At 39.7% G+C, this 13,136-nt stretch overlaps 1 protein-coding gene across 2 annotated transcripts in view; it reads left to right on the forward strand.

Annotated features, from left to right (window-relative positions):
* The window catches only part of LOC140186641 (proton myo-inositol cotransporter-like), a 184,046-nt gene that overhangs the window by 45,352 nt on the left and 125,558 nt on the right, over nt 1–13,136 (forward strand). For both annotated transcript variants that reach the window (XM_072241035.1, XM_072241036.1), the window contains exon 3: nt 9,012–9,220. In XM_072241035.1, coding sequence (XP_072097136.1) covers nt 9,012–9,220 — 209 coding nt within the window. The remainder of the gene's footprint in view (nt 1–9,011; nt 9,221–13,136) is intronic.

A 13,136-nucleotide genomic window follows, 5' to 3' on the forward strand; every position in this document is an offset into this window, starting at 1 on the left:
TGGCAAAAATAGGAAAACAGTTTATAATCTGAATGGTGGCCGATTAGGAAAAGGGGAGGTGCAACGAGACCTGGGTGTCACTGTACACCAGTCATTGAAAGTGGGCATGCAAGTACAGCAGGCGGTGAAAAAGGCGAATGGTATGCTGGCATTCATAGCAAGAGGGTACGAGTACAGGAGCAGGGAGGTACTACTGCAGTTGTACAAGGCCTTGGTGAGACCACACCTGGAGTATTGTGTGCAGTTTTGGTCCCCTAATCTGAGGAAAGACATCCTTGCCATAGAAGGAGTACAAAGAAGGTTCACCAGATTGATTCCTGGGATGGCAGGACTTTCATATGATGAAAGACTGGATCAACTAGGCTTATACTCATTGGAATTTAGAAGATTGAGGGGGGATCTTATTGAAACGTATAAAATCCTAAAGGGATTGGACAGGCTAGATGTAGGAAGAGTGTTCCCAATATTGGGGAAGTCCAGAACGAGGGGTCACAGTTTGAGGATAAAGGGGAAGCCTTTTAGGCCCGAGATGAGGAAAAACTACTTCACACAGAGAGTGGTGATTCTGTGGAATTCCCTGCCACAGGATACAGTTGAGGCCAGTTCATTGGCTATATTTAAGAGGGAGTTAGATATGGCCCTTGTGGCTAAAGAGATTGGGGGTATGGAGGGAAGGCATGTACAGGGTTCTGAGTTGGATGATCAGCAATGATCGTACTGAATGGCGGTGCAGGCTCGAAGGGCTGAATGGCCTACTGCACCTATTTTCTATGTTTCTATATTACATTAGCAGTGAAACTTTACAGAGAAACCATTACATTGAAACCTTGCAAAGCGTTACACTTGCATAAGTTTAAAAAGTACAGCTATCAATAGAATGAATAGCAGTCTGTTATAAAAACAATGGACATCAAAGGTTTTGTTTCCCGAATACTTTTTAGTATATCTTACGGATTTTCATAATGAAATTTCCCTTTCAAGCCTTTTTTTAAATGCCCTATATTTTCTTATTTCAATTCCTAATTTGAGTTGATTAAAATACTTCCCACAATGTAAGCTGAAAAGTTTTCTATCTTGTCCAGGCATTCTTAGGCAGGGTGGATGCTGCATAGCAGGACGGGTTTTAGAAAAGTTATAAAAGTATCATGCACACACTGTTCTATGCATTGTGTTTACACATATATTGGTTTGCCATCATGTTGAGTACGTGCGTTATATGTGTATCATATTGTGTGTACTCATAATGAAGTAATTATATTTTTAGGAGTACTTGTGAGTAAGAGGTCTCATTAATGTTGCAAAGAGTGGGAATAAAGGGAGCCTTTTCTGGTTGGCTGCCGGTGACTAGTGATGTTCTACAAGGTTCTATGTTGGGGTCGTTTCTTTTGACATTATATGTCAGTGATTTGGATGACAGATTTGATGGCTTTGTTGGACAGATTAGATGAATGGACAAAGAAGTGGCAGATAGAATACAGTGTTCAGAAATATATGGCCATGCGCTTTGGTAGAAGAAATAAATGTGTAGACTCTTTTCTAAAAGATGAGAAAATTCAAAAATTGAGGTGCAAAGGTATTTGGAGAGTTCTTGTGCAGGTGTCTCTGAAGGTTAATTTGCAGGTTAAGTCAGTGGTGAGGAAGGCAAAAATGAGATGGTAGCTTTTATCTCAAGAGGACTGGAACATAAAAGAAATGACATAATGTAGAGGCCTTATAAGGCACTGGTGAGGTCTCATTTGGACTATTGTGAGCATTTTTTTTTTACCCCCTTATCTTGGAAAGGATGTGCTGACATTGGAGAAGGGTCAAAGGAGGTTCACGAAAATGATTCTGAGATTGAAAGGCGTATCATGTGAGGAGTGTTTGATGGCTATGGCCCTGTACTCTTTAGAATTCAGAAGGGGCGGGGGGGGGAATCTCATTTGAAATCTATCGAATGTTGAAAGGCCTTGATAGAGTGGATGTGAAGAGGATGTTTCCTATGGTGGGGGAGTCTAAGACTGAGGTCATCGACTCAGAATAGAGGAATGTCCATTTAGAATAGAGATGAGGAATTTTTTTAGCCAGAGAGTGACAAATCCATGGAATTCATTGCCACAGACAGCCACGGAGGCCAAATCATTGGGTATATTTCAGCAGAGGTAGATAGATCCTCGATTAGCCAGGGCATGAAGGGGTGCGAGGAGAAGGTAGAAGGTTGGGGCTGAGGGGGAAGTGGATCTGCCATGATAAAATGGTATAGCAGACTCAATGGGCCAAATAGCCTCATTCTGCTCTTAGATCTTATGGTCTTATGAACCTCAGATCTCCGCCAGCTTGTACCCCTAACTACCACCATCTCTCCTGTTCAGACACTTATCTGTCTTTGGGCCCTGCCTTCAGCCCGGGAAAAGGAACATTTTAGTATTGTTTCACTTGGCTCTGCTCTTTCTAGAAAGTCATTGCAGCATTAAGCATGTGTCTGTTAACTTTTAAAAGTCATCAAATACTGTCCAAAGAGAAGTTATGGCATTGGTGAAATATTCTGGAATCCTTCATACCAGTGTATTCATAAATATAATGGATATTGGAGAAATTCTCAGAACATAAATAATATTGTAATAATCAATATTTAAATTTATTATAAAATCATTGCTTTTTATATTCAGTTTCAACAAACTCCGTTAATTACTAATAAAATTGGAGATCAATACAGCATAGATACAGGCCCTTATTGTACCTGCTTCAACCAATTCCTCTGACAGTTTGTTCAATATTCTCTCCACCCTCTACATGGAAATCTTGCCCCTGATGTCCCTTTTAAATCCTTCCCCATTCCCTTAAAATTATGCCCCCCAGTTTTGGACTCTCTGACCTTGGGGTAAGGTGGGAGGGAGGAAGACAGTTACCATTCAATGTAGCTGTGCTTTTCATAATTTTAAGCATCTAAGGTTGTCCATTATTCTCCTGCATTTCAGGGAAAGAAGACCTAGCCTGAGCAAACTCTCACTGTAACTTGGGTCCTCTAGTCCTGGCACCATCCTTGCCAATCTTTTCTGATTCTTTACAATTTAACCACATCTTTCTTAGAACAAGGTGACCAAAAGTCTACACACTATGAGTACGGCTTCACCAGCGACTTGTACATCTGCAATATTATGTCCAACTTCTATAATCATTTCCCTGACTGATGGAAGCCATTAGTGCCAAATGCATTTTTGAGTACTGTCTACCTGTGACATAATTTTCAATCAAATATTTTGTCCATTACATCACCTGTTGCCCTAAATGTTTCATTGTTTTGATATAAATGTCAAGTTATGGTAAAATTGTATGACACTACAGAACCAGAAATATAGACTAAGGATGCGCTATTTAGAAAGGTTTTCCCACACTTATTTGCCCCTTTTTAAAAACTATTCATAACTATCATCATAGTGGTACTTCCAATCATGATAAGGTATTTGAGGCTGTTTAAAAATTTAGAGCAGTAATGAAACAACCTGCAGTTGTAAAACACAGAAATAGCAGTGAGTTATTTGAATTATTGTAGTTTGTACCCGAGGTTCCATCAAATCAGTAGCCTGGTTGCTACAAGATTAGCAAAGCTGATCACAAGGGATCTGGCATCTCATGAGACATGTCAGACCATCATGTGATATTATAGAAATGGAAACCGTTGTTCCTAATTCAGAAACTATACTGTAAAACACTTTTATTTGGTTGATCCAATATCCCACTTTTGTTTGGCTCAGGATTTTTCAAACTCATGGAAAATTGGTCTGCCTTTGCTAAATCCAAATGACTATGAAAATCTTACACAGACACAGACCAATTACTGTCCCATCTCTCAAGTTGAAGAGCACAGATTGGTTTAAAAACTGAAAAACCCCAAAGCTGACTGTGATTTTAATTCTATTACATTCAACATACTATGTTTAACATTTCCTTTTATGTTTTTCATTGTGTGGTTAAAGTTGCAATCTGTGCACTTAAATCTGCGAAAGATCAGCAGGTTTGTTTCACACTTCGACTGTACCTCTTCCTAGAGATGCTCCCTGGCCTGCTGTGTTCACCAGCAACTTTGATGTGTGTTGTCCCCCAATATCAAGTTCTTTTTAAGCTGCTTGCCTGTTTCAGCAGAATGCTATTTCACAATAAATGTGAAACAAACCTGCTGATCTTTCGCAGATTTGTGTTGCTTGAATTTCCAGCATCTGCAGAATTCCTCGTGTTGATATTGGGGGACATGGTTGAAAGGTAAAAGCACAGAAGAGGGGCCAAATTCCAATGTAAGATGAGAATATTAAAGTTTGCCATTGAGGCGTATTTAGGATTTAGCGATGGCAAATTTGAATGGGATATTTAGTCTCAGAAGATTTGTGTACACTTCCTTTACTAATCCTTGAAAGTGACTTGCTGAAAAGAAAATATACTGTACTTATAACAGGAAATATTTTTCTGTTTTCAAGTAATGGAAGCAGTTTCGATGGCTTAATCTTTTCATGCAAGATGATTATTGCTGCCCACCAAACATTGCTGTATCAGTGCCATCTTGAGGGGCTGTGCACCTGAAAGAGTTGTTCTCAATAAAACATCTTTGGAAGTGGAAACTTGTTATTGAAACAGGAAGATTGTTTCCATCCATTTACCTTTCCAACATTTTGGTGTGGAATTTGGGGAAAAATATTGTCTCAATCAGCAGTTAGTGAGTATCAGATGATAAATGCAGTTTCATGACAAGATAGTCAATATCCCTGGTCGGGCAAGGAAAATTCACAAAAATTACTCTCAAAATTTGCAGTTACAAAGTACAATTTGTGTATACAAACAATGTCTAAGTTGAATTTGGAATGTGTAGCAAGAATATCCTGCCATTTTAAATTTTATTGTTTTCTATAAATGCATACAAATAGTTGTTTTCAACATACTTTATTGTCGGCAAACAATTGATATTAGAATGTACAACCATCATAGCGATATTTGATTCTGCACTTCCCACTGCCTGGATTACAAATCAATAGTAAATATTAAAAACTTAAATTATAAATCATAAATAGAAAATAGAAAAATGGGAAGTAAGGTAGTGCAAAAAAACCGAGGTGCTGGTCCGGATGTTTGGAGGGTACGGCCCAGACCCAGGTCAGGATCCGTTCAACAGTCTTATCACAGTTGGAAAGAAGCTGTTCCCAAATCTGGCCATATGAGTCTTCAAGCTCCTGAGCCTTCTCCCGGAGGGAAGAGGGACGAAAAGTGTGTTGGCTGGGTGGGTCGTGTCCTTGATTATCTTGGCAGCACTGCTCCGACAGCGTGCGGTGTAAAGTGAGTCCAAGGACGGATGATTGGTTTGTGTGATGTGCTGCGCCCTGTTCACGATCTTCTGCAGCTTCTTCCGGTCTTGGACAAGACAACTTCCATATCAGGTTGTGATGCACACTAGAACAACATGCCACCTTAATGGAAAATTGAATTTTAAAACATGACTATGTTGGAGGGCAAAGGCTACTTAAACATATTTGGTGTGAATACATTTTTAAATGGGTGTTTCCACCTGGATATTTCTTATAGATATTAGTGATGTCAACTATGAAATGTCTTTGGGCAGTTGGGCAACACATGGAGATGGAAGCTTGAAAAAGCAAAAAAAAACTAATCAGAAGACAATACAAGTGTGCGCCGCTTAATGTCCATTCGGACAACGTCCGATTGCATATACGTCCGTAGTCCCGATCAAAGAATGTGACGTAGTGGACGTAACCAATCTCGTGTATCGTGCTTCTCTTGAGTGTAGTAGCGTTATCTCTGTTTAATTTTCTTTTGAAAATATTACTGTAAAGTACATTATGGCTTCCAAATGCAGGTTATTCGACCTGAAACTCTTTCAGTGGAACACTATGAGGAAGTTGAGAACAGTGATGTGAATGATCCAGATCATCTTTAGTAAATTGTGTGTGATATGGGCTAAGAAACTGTTTACATAAATTTAAAAAGTGAAAAGAAATTGAAAAGGTTAAAATGAAATAAAATTATAGTGTATATATTATAGTGTACAGTATACAGTTTTAGTGTAGGTTGCCTATTTAGTCAATACAGGTAAACTACAGTACTCCATATAGGTTTGCTAAGTATATAATATGGTGTTTGCACAATGTCCAAATCACTTATCGTCCGATTTCACAGAATGTATCGTGGACGTTAAGCGACACATACCTGTAGAAATAATTCTCATGGTTCACCATAGTAGATAGGAATAATATAAACTTAATGACACTGCTACATAAAAGGTACAGTTGGAGCATGACCTGGATATATATGTGTGAGCATGCGAAGGGTAGGCTGTGTAGATTATTAAAAGGAGCGTCGATACTTGACTTCATAACAGTGTGGTGTGCAAGTGCATTGGAGATGTTGAAACCATGTAGAAGCTACAAAGAATGTTTCTGCGGATGAAATACTTTATTTTTGTGGAGACATTGGAGAAGCTGGGATAATCTTGGTTTTAATAATTTAAAAGAAAGCAATGATAAGCAAGGAAGGAGAAACAATTTCCTTTCATTGGTTGATAACTAGAAACCATGAATTCAAAATGATTGGCATAACTAAATATGTATAGGAATTTTGAATGTATTCTCCCCTCAGGAATGTGGATTGAATGCTGTTGGAATGTCCAGAAGGCAATCAAATGTACTTCAGTAGGATTATGGATAAATATTTGTGGGATTAAACTACAAATTTTTTAATGAATTGACATGAGCATGGTGGATTGAACAACTGCTTAAGTGCTGAAAGATCTGATATCAAGAGCTATGTGAAACACTAACCTAATGTCAACATCTAGGAAGATTTCAAAGTTTTGCCCAAGGTTTTTTAAAATAAAATGAGATTTACTATGATGGTGCAGAATATCTGGGAAGTCCCCTTCTGAACAGAGAATGGGATGGTTTCATTTAGGGTGTTCACAAGCATAAAAGGCTTTGATAGTGTAAATAAAGAAATGGCTTTCAGTAACAAAGGATTAGTAGAGAACCCAGAGTTAAGGTAATTGACAACAGAATTGAGCTGTCAAGAGGCAAAAATGCTGAAAGAAAAATTGACAATGCATTTTAGATTTTTTAAGTGTTTTTTGAAGATAGTGAAAGCAAGTATCTTGGGAAAGGGAATTTTCTGGATTTGCAGGGCAATGGGGAATTAATGGGGGCAGAGGGGGGAGGATATGTCTTCTTTCCAAAGTGTTGCAGGTGAAATATGCAAAATGGAGGCGTTTCATATTGTGTTCATCTTTGTCTCGAATATTCAGAACTTACAATGGGGTGCACCTTGAGTATATTCAGAAAGCGTTAAACCTCACAACCAAGTCTTAAGGAAAAAAAGAACCTAACTTTAATTTTATTTCGATAACATTGCAAAATTCCACTATGTCACAGACATAACGTTTTCAATTACTCTGAATCTCAGTTTCCTCTTTTTCTGTAATCTCACTTCCTAGATGTCAAATGTACATTTTTTGACTTGTAATGTGTACATTTTTTGACTTGTAATCTGTATTCAGATAAGTATTGGGACAATTTCTTGGCCCAGCTCTGTCAGGCTCTCCTTCTTGATACTGTATTTAAATTTATAAAGATTGTAATGATTAGCTTTATTTGACACATGTACATAGAAACATGCAGTGAAATGTGTCGTTTGCTTCAACGACCAGCACAGTCTGAGGATGTGCTGGAGGCAAACCACAAGTGTTAAAATGTCTCAGGTGCCAACACAGTATGCCCACAACTTACTAACCCGGAACTTGTGTCTTTGGAGTGTGGGAGGAAACCGGCACCCTGAGTATACAAATTTCTTACAGACAGTGTTGGGAATTGAACCCTAATTGCTGGCACTGTAAACATCATGCTAGCCTCTAGGCTACCATGCTGCCACGTGGCTACAAATTTGCAGCTGTCAATGCTTACTTGTATTTTGTCTTGTTAAATTAAGCTCTTCCCTTCTTTCCATATTTATGACCCTTCTGGTCTGGCAACCTCCAAGCAACACTTTCTGAATTTTTAGATGAAATCTTTTTGTTACTGCAGCCTTTTGATTCTAAGAAGTCTGATACATTTGACCATTTCCTCTGCTCTGCAGCAGTATTGCTTGTCTTCCTTCTGTTCACTGCCATCCAACTTTATTTTAAATGACATCTCCAGCTGTACAGGATAAAAGGTCCACTTCAGCTGTAGCCTAATTATCAGAGAACCCTCATCAGTATGCTATTCCACAGTAGTTTATTGTTGACTTGAAATCAACTTGCATATGTGGTGATGATCATAAAAGCCTTGTCTGGCTCCTTGCAGCTATTATACTATCCAATTAAATCCTTAATGAGTCTGAGTATTTTATGACTTTATATGACTGGGCCAAAGTCAATTGCGGCTCCTCCCAAAAAAATATTCTTTGCTTCATTAGTCTACTTGGTTTCTTGCTCACCCTGATTTCAACACAAAGATGTGTATTTGATTGTTTGCATACCATGTCCTGCCTCTAAAACAGGATTTCCTAAACCTTTAGTGACAATAGATTTTACTGAACTTGCATAATATTTAAGGTTCTATATTATTTGCAGGTTACTATTAGTAACTAATAAAGCTGCAGCATACATTACTTCCACCTTGTCATATTTCACCTACCAGTCTGTTCATCTCTCATTGTTCTCCTTACTTAGCTCCTTGTCTTCCGTATTTATTCAGCAGTATTCACTCTGATTCACAAATTAATCAGTGACTTCATTGTAACTGCCTTAATATATAACTCACTATAGGTTAACTTATTCAACACTATTTGCAATGCAGTGGCTTCTGCTGAATTTGATAAGTGCACTTGTTTTCAAAAGTATAGTAATAACTGTACAGTGCTTTTATATCGTCTGTTGTAATTGTATCTCGCTTTACCCATTGAAACACATTTTACAGATCTATAATCACTTTGTGGTTGTCTGATGGCTGTCAAGAAGCTAATATGTTCATATACTCTTATTATTGTAATTTTTGTTCCAGATACATGCTTGGGCTTTCAGGTATTCCAGCTATTATTCAGTTCGTGGGATTCCTTTTCCTTCCAGAAAGTCCACGATGGTTAATGCAGAAAGGAAAGACTCAGAAAGCACGCAGAGTACTGAGTCGGATTCGTGAAACGCAAAATATTGAGGATGAATATGAGTCCATCAAAAATAGCATTGAGGAAGAAGAGCGAGAAGCAGGAGAAGGTAAGCTTCTGAATGAAAGTTAATTATTTCTTTGCTGTTTTAGAGTGAAGGGAAGGATGCCAATAGTTAAAGCTTTGGTCTAGTGTTAACTGACATCAAGGATCAGATTAGTTGAGTATTCATTTTACTCCTCATTATATTAAGGGAAAGGGAAAATATATCTGATCTTTTAGCTCAGATTTTAAAGAACAATAGATTGAAGTAACTACAAGTTAAATGTCTGAAAAAATATTTGTGCTCTGAATTAATTCAAGCATATTTTGGAAGGTGCATTTTGTCAATGTTAGCAAAGTCTTGAAGTAAATTTATTATCAAAGTACATAAACAGTATGCTACCATATTACTTAATCATTTTCTTACAGGTATTTACAGGAAAAATAGACACACAATAGAATTTATTTAAAAACTATCCATATGTACCAAAGATGGCAAACTGTGCAAATAAAAAATATACTGAGAACATGGGCTGTAGAGTCCTTGAAAGTGGGTCTGTAGGTTGTGTAATCTGTTCAGAGTTGTGAGTGAAGTTATCCATGTCAGTTCAGGAGCCTGATGGTTGTAGATAATAACTTTTCCTGAACCCGGTGATGTTCGACTGAAGGCTTCTGTACCTCCTGTTGGTAGTCCAGAGAAGAGAGCATGGCCTGAATGAAGCAGTTCTCTGATGGGTGCTGCTTTCTTGTGCCAGTGCTCCATGTAAATGTACTCTAAGGTAGGAAAGGCTTTGTCGTTGATGGACTGGGCTCTATCTGCCACTTTCTGTAGTTTTTTTTGTTTCGCGGCATTGGTATTTCCATTCCAGACCGTGATACAATCATTTAGGATACTCTGCACTGTGCATGATAGAATAATCAAAACAAAATAGATGCTGCCTCCAAATGTTTAGAATTACACTACAGTCAGGTAGTTATTTCATTTGAAACTATAACAGTGAGTGAATTTTATAAACTTTTAAGAGGAGCTGCAATAATAAATTGTCAAAAAGAGGTGACTAGTAAAATCATTTTTTTTAAATTAAATATTTCTGAAAGTTGTGCAATTCAAGCATGGTATTTTTTCCCCTCCACCATTTTTGACATGTTCAAAGTGCCTAAAATAAAAAAAAGTCTGCCATTTGAAGTGAAAAAAGAGAGAGATGTTTAAGAGGGTTTGGACTGAATTGAATTGACTTTATTTCTTACATCCTTCACATACATCAGGAGTAAAAATCTTCACGTTATGTCTCTGTCTAAATGTGCAATGTGCAATCATAGTAATTTATACTCATTTATAATAAATAGAACAGTCAATGTAACATAGAAATACACTCAGATCAGTATGAGTTAATCAGCCTGATGGCCTGGTGGAGCAAGCTGTCCCGGAGCCTGTTGGTCCTGGCTTTTATCTGCAGTACTGTTTCCTGGATGGTAGTAGCTGGAATAGATTGTGATTGGGGTGACTCGGATCCCGAGTGATCCTTGGGGCCCTTTTTACACACCTGTCCTTGTAAATGGCTGAATCATGGGGAGTTCACAATTACAGATGCGCTGGGCTGTCTGTACCACTCTCTGCACTATCCTGCAGTTAAGGGAACTACAGTTCCCATACCAGGCAGTGATGCAGCCAGTCAGGATGTTCTCAATTGTGCCCCTGTAGTAAGTTCTTAGGATTTGGGGGCCCGTACCAAACTTCCTCAACCGTCTGAGGTGTAAGAGCCACTGTTGTGCCTTTTTCACTACATAACTGGTGTGTACAGACCACATGAGGACCTCGGTGATGTGGATGCCGAGGTCTTAAAGCTGTTTACCCTCTCAACCCCAGATCCATTGGTATCAGTGGGGATTAGCCTGTCTCCATTTCTCCTGTAATCCATACCAGCTCCTTTGTTTTTGCGACATTGAGGAAGAGGTTTTCTTGACACCACTGTCAGAGAGAAACTTCTTCCTTTTAGGCCACTTCGTTGTCATTTGAGATAAGGCCAATCAATGTAGTGTCGTTGGCAAATTTAATTAGGTTAGAGTTGTGGTTGGTGACACAGTCATGGGTATACAGAGAGTGAAGGAGGGGGCTTAGGATACAGCTCTGAGGGGCTTTTGTGTTGAGAGTCAGAGGGGTGGAGGTGAGGGAGCCCACTCTTACCACCTGCCGGTGATCTGCCAGGAAGTCCAGGATCCAGCTGCACAAGGCAGGGTCAAGGCCAAGGTCTCTGAGCTTCCTGTCGAGCCTGGATGGAATTATGGTGTTGAATGCTGTGTACATACATCTATTGATGCTTCTGGACACATCTTCAGTGATGTTCCTGGAATCATCGGGTGTTTCAGGTCTTTCAACATCATACAACCTCCTCCAGGTGACCCAGCCGGGGCTGATCAGACCCCAGCTTGTGTCCAGATGGCTAGCTACTTAAGACTCCATGGCTCCCCTCTTTTGAGCCACAGCCATCTTGAGGCCCTCTCTGCTGCATCGGTGGTACTGCGGATGGCTCTCCTCTTCCTCTCTCCCTCGATGCCCAAATAGCTGAAGGCTGTAACTAAAGAACGGGCTATGAATCCCCTACAACCAGCCTCCAGTGGGAAACACCTTGCTCTCCATCCAGCCTGCTGACAGTTGCTGACCAATCCTGCATACTTGGAGAGTTTCCTTTCAAAGGCCTCCTCCAAGCTATCTTCCCATGGGACTGTCAGCTCCAGCAGCACCACTTGCTTAGTAGCCTCAAACACTAGGACAATGTCTGGTCGCAGGGTGGTGGCTGCGATATGGTTGGGCAACTTCAGCTGCCCTTCGAGGTCCATCAACAGCTGCCAGTCCCTTGCAGAGGTCAGAATGCCTGCAGATGTTCTTTTGGCAGGTATTGGCTGCTCCCCAGCTCTGACAAAGGCAATGGTCTGCTTGGAGGGTTGGGATCGCTCGCCCACTCAACTCCTGCGCTGACGGCTTCAGCGATGGTCTTCAGGACCTGATCATGCCTCCACCTGTACTGTCCCTCACCAAGTGCTCTTGCACAGCTGCTGAGGATGTGCTCCAGGGTTCCTCACTTGGAGCACAGTGGGCACGCAGATGACTCTGCCATGCCCCATGTGTGCAGGTTTGATGGGCTTGGAAGCACATTGTACACTGCCTGGATGAGGCACTGCATTGTCATCATTGTGTCCTGATTTACTGTGAAGCTATCAATTTTCAGATTATTGTTATTTGAGAAGCTGAAAAAAATGTAGACGTGCAGGAATGTTTTTCAGTTTAATATAAACATGAGCTGCTGATTCGTGAGTTCAGTACATACAAGCTTTCTCATTTGCCACAAATACATATTTTTGACCTATTTATGTACTTTTTTGAATGTTGCTGCACCCAGTGTCTGTGAAAACCCATCAGAGATGTCCTCCTCCTTCAAAGAATGAGGTTTCCCTTCCTCCGCCATTGGTGCTGCCCTTGCCTGCATCTCCCCCATTTCCTAAACATTCGCGCTCACCCCACCTTTATGCTGCCTTAATGGTTACAGAGTTCCCCTTATCCTTGCCTTTCAGCTTATTTAATATATAATTTTAAAAAATTGACAGTTCAAACTTGGCTGTCGTGTTTTGTATTGATGATTCTATTGGTTCCTGACAGAAACTTGCAAAGACTTGGAGAATCGTAGCTCAGATCAAATTTGTATTCATTTGGGTTATTGATACGTAAGGTCAGCACTTTCCATTCAGTGCTGAAAACAATACTTGTATAAACTAACTGTTAGCATTGCTTGCTCACCTCAGTTTGCATGTTGTGTTCATACACCAGACTGTCAAAACCTAAATGCTTTGTTTGATAATCCAGAAAGGGTTCTGGTGCATGCTGTTCAATTTGGCTAAAACCTGTTTTCTGCAGAGAAATTGTGGGGAAATTATGCTGCTTCTTAAACATGTAACTGTAGCTGAACAAGATCACTTTTGTATGTGTG

Source organism: Mobula birostris, chromosome 23 (genome assembly GCF_030028105.1).
Source record: "Mobula birostris isolate sMobBir1 chromosome 23, sMobBir1.hap1, whole genome shotgun sequence".
NCBI lineage: Eukaryota > Metazoa > Chordata > Chondrichthyes > Myliobatiformes > Myliobatidae > Mobula > Mobula birostris.